Source organism: Egretta garzetta, unplaced genomic scaffold (assembly GCF_000687185.1).
Source record: "Egretta garzetta isolate BGI_Z169 unplaced genomic scaffold, ASM68718v1 scaffold1063, whole genome shotgun sequence".
NCBI classification, from domain to species: Eukaryota; Metazoa; Chordata; class Aves; order Pelecaniformes; family Ardeidae; genus Egretta; species Egretta garzetta.
The window spans coordinates 153875-161691 of record NW_009259103.1 but is presented as its reverse complement, the minus strand read 5'-3'; the positions used below and the strand labels follow the sequence as shown (position 1 = coordinate 161691).

General features: G+C 48.8%; 1 protein-coding gene across 1 annotated transcript in view; it reads right to left on the bottom strand.

Annotated features, from left to right (window-relative positions):
- UBAP2L (ubiquitin associated protein 2 like) overlaps nt 1-7817 on the bottom strand; it is a 28209-nt gene that overhangs the window by 17743 nt on the left and 2649 nt on the right. The window contains exons 4-8 of the mRNA XM_035890825.1: nt 5434-5602; nt 5005-5100; nt 4216-4261; nt 3822-3934; nt 1653-1712 (exon numbers count right to left, since the gene is read on the bottom strand). Coding sequence (XP_035746718.1) covers nt 1653-1712; nt 3822-3934; nt 4216-4261; nt 5005-5100; nt 5434-5602 — 484 coding nt within the window. The remainder of the gene's footprint in view (nt 1-1652; nt 1713-3821; nt 3935-4215; nt 4262-5004; nt 5101-5433; nt 5603-7817) is intronic.

Below are 7817 nucleotides of genomic sequence, written 5' to 3'. Positions count from 1 at the left end.
AGGTTGGACATTGGGAACAATTCCTTCCCCAGAAGGGCTGTCAGGCACTGGAAGGGGCTGAGTCCCCATCCCTGGGGGGGATTTAAAAGCTGGGCAGACACGGTGCTTAGGGCCAGGGTTTGGGGGTGGGATGGCAGGGGTAGGGGAACAGTTGGGCTTGATGAGCTTAAAGGGCTTTTCCAACCTAAACAATTCCATGATTCTAATGCAAGCAATGCCCTGACACTTCTAACACCATGTCAGAAGCATCGTCTTCTGAATGGCAACCTCTCTGCTTCAAGAAAACCCTTCAAAGAGCTGCTGGTCTTTAAGCTCCTCAAACCGGGAAAATGTAAAATTAAAAGCCGACAGGCATTTGTAAATATGAACATGCTGAAGAAGAAAATCCCATTGTGTCTTCAAGATTTCATCCCCCGCTCCCAAACAGACTATCTCTTCACTTTAAACTGGGAGATGAGTGACCAGATTGCTCCTCCCGCAGCCCATCAGGCAATCTGCCGCTATCTCAATGACTGGAATCATGCTTGATGACCCAGCCTGGAAGGGCAACAGACCCAAACCCCCCCACTTTGCACCTCAAAGGAATGTAAATCCAACCAAAGCCAAAGTGTGGCAAAAACACAATGGCAGCACTGGAGCAGATGGCCTTGTGCCGCCTGCAGGAGTTAAAGATTAACCCGGAGGTGAGAACCAGGAGATGCTCCAAAACAACAGAAGCGCTCCAAGTACATCTGCCTTCGACCCCCTGCAAAAGAGACTCCACAGCCTCAACACTCCTCCTCTTGTCCTGACCTTCAAGGGCAAAGAGGCAAGTTCCTCCAGAAGGGCCCTTGACCTTCAGACCTCAGGTTAGATGGAGGAGACATTAGTCAAACAATTTTGGCCTTGTTATGGACACCGATGGGATTCAGTAGGTGGTTAAGGCAAACTGGATGGGTGTCTCCTGGCTTCATAAGGCGGAAAGGTGTAAGAGCAGGAAATAAAGAGGCCAGGCACCGAGCAGCTTTGCCATCAAGCATCCCGGTCATCTCAAAATCCACCGTCATCTTCAACTGCAGGGCAGGTCTGCTCAGGTGAAGAGGAGCAGCTGGGCAGCAAGGGCATGGCAAAGCAGCCAGCAAGGGCATCGCTCACCCAGAGGTAGCCGTAAGCAGAGGCAAAGCGCTGAGATAATTTAGCCAGACTAATTCCCCTCGCAGCAGCGTTTCCAGCCTAAGCAGAAACATAGCGGGGCAGCCAGAGAAGCGATCCCTGCAGAACCGAACCACCGCGCTGACCGGCACGGGGACAACGGCAAGTCACAGCCTCCTGGATGGGAGACAAGCAGAATACAACTAAGCTGCCTCAATGCTTCCTCCCCTCGGGTGGGATACTCTGTCATCGGTGCTGCGGACACGGAGCTGCTCTGGGTACCAAGAAGCAGTGGCTGAAGTTAAAATTTACATAATCCACAAGAATTTGTGTTAACCTCTCTATTCAAGGTGTCAGCATTAGTAAAAGCACAGTCAGAAAACCCGTCAAATATTCATTAAAATGAACAAATTAAGAGAGAGAAGAACGACATATCCACAGATATTTCAGTTTGTTTTTTTTAAAAAAAAGCTGTAAAGTAAAGGTATCCGGGGCAGTTAGTGCACCTGGATGTATCGTACCAGGAGCAGTGTCAAATTTTCGGGGATAATTTGACCCCTCACCCCCAATGAAATCAAGTCCTGAAACAAAACAAAAAGAAAAGAAAGACAACCAGTGAAATTTTGACTTAAAAGAAGCAAAGGCGAGTGTCATTGCCCCCGTTTACACCAGTCACATTGTACCTGTGGATATTGTTAATTTACAGAGATGCCTGTGGCTACCAAAATGGGAACAAAACGATCACGCACGACACAGGTGAACAGCGTAGTTGCACGATAAACGTTACAGCTGCAGTGTAGCACTAGAGCAAATCTGGGTTGTCCCATCAGAAAAAAAAAAAAAAAAAAAAATCTTCAGTTCCCCCCAGCCGCGCTCTAACCCATTCTGTTCCACAATTCCACAAAACACCAACACAGGGGAAAAAAAAAAAAAACCAAAAACCCAACAAAACCCCAACCCACAGAAGCCTGTTCAGACTAGACAGTTAATTTCCAGCATGTAGAGCTCCTCCACTCCCATCCCTTTCTCCTCCAGAGACAAGCGTACCCATCGCCCTTAACACATGCCTACACTACTCCCTCCGCTATTTAAAACTCCATCTCTCCTCGGCAAGATGATCACTCATTACAAAACCACACTTATTTTTTTCCCCCCCTTTCAAAACAGCTCTCCGTTTGCTGAATTAAAAAAACCCAACCCCAAACCAAAACCCACCAAAACACAAACCAAAAAACCCTACACTAACAATGTGTGTCCGTTCGCGGTACTTTTATTTCTCTTTTTCCAAAGCTAGCAGTTTTTCAGCAAATACAAGAAATATGGAAGCGGCCTGAAGCAACATTAATATGATTGTGAATGCTTCTTATAACCAAGATGTGGTATTTACTTGAATGCTCAAAAATCATGGAAAAATAGTTTGACTCACGGTGGTGCAAGATTCCTCCGTTAAAAAAACGACTCTTAACCCCTCCACACCAACAGACTACTTACGATGAAGGACTGTCCCTTGCGACTCTGTCCAGCTATCACACTGCAAAATCCGAGTTCATTTGTGTCTTACAATAGTGTGCATACTTGAAACAAGAACAAAAGTACCATTTTTCCAGTGCAGAAGAATCCCAGGATGGCAGGGGTGGGAAGGGACCCCCGGGAGCTCAACCAGTCGCAACCCCCCGCTCAAGCAGGCTCACCCAGAGCAGGGGGCACAGGACAGCGTCCAAGCGGGGGTTGAAGATCTGTGACCCCCACCCTTGAGATATTTGTAGGTGGTGATGAGATCCCCTCTCAGCCTTCTCTTCTCCAGGCTGAACAAGCCCAGCTCCCTCAGCCTTTCCTCCTAGGGGAGATGCTCCAGTCCCCCCATCAGCCTTGTTGCCCTCCTCTGGACTCTCTCCAGGAGTTCCTCATCTTTCTTGAACTGGGAAGCCCAGAACTGGACCCAGTGCTCCAGGTGGGGTCTCCCCAGGGCAGAGCAGAGGGGGAGGAGAACCTCCCTCGACCTGCTGGCCACGCTCCTCTTGATGCGCCTCAGGATGCCATTTGCCTTCTTGGCCACCAGGGCACCCTGCTGGCTCATGGTCAGCTTGTCATCCACCATGACTGTACAGGGCAGATGGGTGTTCACAAACCACCCAGTGAAGAAACGTTTGCTTCTAACAGGCAAGCGCTGATGATTTCTTTTCAGCTAGCTTTCCGTAACAAGGTCTCATCCTCCCGCAGTTCGAGCATGATGACCATTAAAGAGAGAATGCTCCCCATACCAAAATCAAGAGCAAGACATCTGAACTCTGAGCAATCTTCTCTGGAAGATGCACTGAATATCGGAGAACTTGCATGTGTTTATCGCACTACACATTATAAAAAAGACTTTTCCAAAGAGGCAACGTAGTTTCTACTAGAAAACAAATGGATGCAAACATTCCTGTGCCTCTGTTGGGCAGAAGCATACACAAGCTCACGCCAGAACAATCATCCGGCTCCCAATTTCCAACGTGGTCACCCTAACAGATGCAAAAGCACCTCCAGGTGCAAGGCAACAAGGTCACTGAAATCCATCACTGACCCAACAACCCATTCCTCCGTCCCTGAGCCAAAGACCTACCCAGAACCTCCTCAGGGCAACTGAAGGACACAAAACCCACTTACCCTCTAAATACGAAACAGCGAACGCGCGTGTGAAGACCACTTACTTGTCCCATCATCCGGCTCAAAGCTGCCAGTGTTGTTCCATGTGTTGTTGTTACTATTCCCATAGCTCTCATCCGTGCCGGCCGGCTCGGCATAGTCAGCCGGGTTGAAAGTTCTGTTAAGAAATAGAAGGATGGAAATTTTTACTCCCTCTCCCTAAGCATTTTAAAAAAACAACTGATTTTATTCAGACCACAACACATCTCAAAGAGTTCCAGAAGACTCTCAGCAGAGGGATTCTTCAGCTACACCAGCCATTCCAAATTTAAGTTTGCATGACACAGTTTTGGCTTTATTAACAAAAAAGGAAAATCAGAAGACAAATGACTGACACAAACAGTATTATTCATGCACAAAGACTTATTTTTTGCTGTGGTTTGTAGCAGTGAAACTTACCCCATGCCTTGGGCTGAAAATCTTCCCCCTCGCCTTCCAGAGCCACCTGTAAAATATACACACGCACTGCTGAGCATCTCTCTTGGCTCTGCATCACCAGGAAAAGAAACATCTGAACAACATATGGAGTTCTGATGCCCAGAATATGAACGCAGCGAGGATCTTCCCAAGTTGATGGGATTTCCAGCAGTGTCTTTATATGTATGGGAATGACCTCAGCTGGCTGGCAGTGTAATTAGCAATGCACGATTCCAGGCTCGGATGAAGTTTCCAGCTGGCACGACCCGTAAGTACGGAACCCCAGGTTCTGATTTCTGCGGTGCGTGCCCTCAGCAGCAATTCCTGAACAGCACAGATTTTGTGGGGAAAATGAATTTCTGCCGCTGAGTACTTAAAAACCAAGCCAAGCGTTCACACAGCAATGGTGCTCAGAGGCACATGTGCAAGAACAAGGAGGATCCAGATTCTGTTGCTAACAAGCATTTGGCCCACCTACCAAAGAGGCACCTTAGGGTTTGGGGGTTTTTTACCTTCCCACCTTTATACAATAAAGCCCTGGGTTTTTTCCAACTCCACGGATGGGATGGAAGAACGAGATACTGTCTCTAGCATGCTTAAGATGGGGAAGCAACGCGTAGGCACCAAGTGTAAGCACAGAGAAATCAAGTGCTCATTTTCAGTTTGGCAATTCCTCCCATAAAAGAGGCTTTCAAACCTCATGGAGAAGATAGATATGTTGATGTAATTCTTCTCCTCGCACCCCCCTCTGACCTCAAACCCCATGCGTACCTCGGCCTCGGCCACGTCCCCGCCTCCCTCTTTCTGTGCCTCTTCCAGAAGATCCTCCACTCTTACCACCGTCCAGTCCATTCTCCTGGCCCCGGACTGAAAGACAGAACAACACAAAGACAATTTCAAGATTCATCCTGCTTTAGGGAGGATACAAGACAGGACCTCAAACACCGAAGCGCAGTGGCTGTGCGGGAGACCACACCGTCAAACGCTCCCATAACTTCTTTTATTTAAGCTGACGGTATGGAGGGTATCACCCCAGGAATCATCTCGGACAGGGGAGCATCAGATTGCCACACACCCAAGGATGGTTTTCCTCAAAAGACACAGCTGCCCAAGAAGATTTACTGACAGCTTTTACGCAGCACAAAGTGCCCTGGTGTGCACCATGACAGTTACGGGTGTTATTAAAGGGCAGGTCCATACACTCTCTTCCACGGCTGGCACCTCGCCCCCGCCTCGGCGGCCCACCACGTCGTCTGCTGAAATCCCGATCCCTCTCCCGGTTTTCTTTGCTTTCTTCACTGGGTTCTGTCTGTCCGCTCTCCTTCTGTCCTGAGACACCTTTCTTCTTCCCGACCATTTCCCAGGAATGCTGAAGGTTTGCAGAGGGGAAAGAAGTTAAATCACAGTTTGATCAACGCGCGACGCAAACACACACATATTTAAACATGCTACAGAGAATATATCAAGGGTCTCCAGAAAAATGGTTTCCAGCCCATTGTTTGTTTGGGGTTTTTTTTGGGGTTGTTTTTTTTTTTTTTTAGAAGGGTCTATCAGCCTGCACGCAGTACAGCTTCTTCCTTCAAGGGAAGCTTTCTTACAGCTGACTGGCATGCAGTTTGAGGTAACAAGAAAGGAGTTATTCTATTTCTGCAAAGATCTACCAAACCTCTTCAACAGAGTAGGCATAATATGTACTCAAGTTCACAGTGTGGATACATTTACCCTGTTTAGGGGGGGAAAAAAAAAAAAAAAAAAAAAAAAAAAAGACTGCCATTTCATATGAAGGTAATTTGTGTTGGCTATTAATTATTCTAGGAGGTGTGGGAAAGGAAAAGGATGAGCTCTTTGGCTTGCATTCTAATTATGCACCCTTTTTTGTTTGTGTGTCGTCCTCCCCTATTTCCTGTTGAATTTCTCATTCTGGAAATGTAAAATATTCAGGCAGGCAACCTAAACTGAATGTTACTTACTTCTCTTCTCCAGGCTGAACACCCCCAACTCTCCCAGCCTGGCCTCCTAGCAGAGGGGCTCCAGCCCTCGCAGCATTTTAGTAGCCCCTCGGATCATTTTAGTAGCCCTCCTCTGGCCCCGCTCCAACAGCTCCATGTCCTCCTGGTGCTGAGGGCTCCAGAGCTGGATGCAGGGCTCCAGGGGAGGTCTCCCCAGAGCACAGGTCACTGTTTTGGGGAGCTCTCAGAATAACCCAGATAAACATTCCAAAGTGCTCTGCAGTCAACGTTTCAGGGTAAGTTATTCTCTCTGATGCAGAGTGATTTAACAAAACCCCTCCCCTAAAGAGCAGCTCACAGGGAGAGGAGGATCACAGAATTTATCCACCAGGCAAGTTCAAGTCATCCTAAGTTCAACTGTGAGGAGTTAAGCACGCCTCCAGCTTACTGCCGTGGGCCCGCATCGGTTTATTTTATGACAGCCTGCAGTGGTTTCATACTCTTAAACTGATGCTGCACACTGTTAGAATAATTAAAAATAGTCACAAGTCATTGACAAACACCCAAAAACACAACTGGCAGACAAGCAAACGGCTGGTTTTGGACGGCAACATGCAGGGACAGTGACAAAAAAAAAACCCACAGAGGCACAAACTGCCTTCAAACTCAAGGCTTCTGAAGTCTCTCTCCATAGGTATCTGGCTCAGAATGAAATTTAGGAAAATATTTACTCCAAATACTGTAATTTTAAGCCTAATCTAGCCCAATGCTAAGATCACGCCAGCTCCTTTACTGTTTGAAAGAAGGTACGTTATGAGTAACTAGCTCGGCAGGTGAGCTGTCCTTCATCGTCACGGGAGCATCTGAGCAATTAGCAAGTCTGTTCCTTATCAGAAAATCCCCTTTCCAGGATTGCTGCACAAGCTGAACCCAGGCCAGAAGCAGCTCCAAGACCGCTGACCAGTTCCAGTGCAGATGCTGCCGGCGCGCGGTGCTGCGGGTACGAGCCTGCAGGCCCCCCATGGCACTGCAGGTTGGAGAAGTCGCAGGCACTCGAGGGCTTTGCTCTGCCAACTCCATTTCTGCCTCTACAGATCTTCTGCAGCAGCCATGCCTTGCCCTGCATCTCATGCCGCCGGGCATTTCAGCTGCTCGAATAAAGGAGGTACTGCTGCGTAACAGGGTTTGCTGCACCCCATCCTGGATGCTATTTTCATGAGCCACGTGTTTATCTAGGAAATGCAATTGCTGTGATAGCAGGAGTTTGTTGTTTAACTAGAAGGCGCCGGTTACAAGGGATGGGGAGGAAAATACAGTCACGGCAGAGCTTTGCCTCAGCAGTGCACATTAATATGCCAACGGCATCCTGGCTTGTCTCAGGAGTGGTGTGGCCAGCAGGAGCAGGGCAGGGAGCGTGCCCCTGTGCTGGGCACTGGGGGGGCCGCCCCTCGAGTGCTGGGGTCAGGGTTGGGCCCCTCCCTCCCCGAAGGACCTGGGGGGGCTGGAGCGTGTCCAGAGAAGGGCAGCGGAGCTGGGGAGGGGTCTGGAGCCCCAGGCTGCTGGGGAGCGGCTGGGGGAGCTGGGGGGGTTCAGCCTGGAGCAGAGGAGGCTGAGGGGAGCCCTCATCGCTGCCTA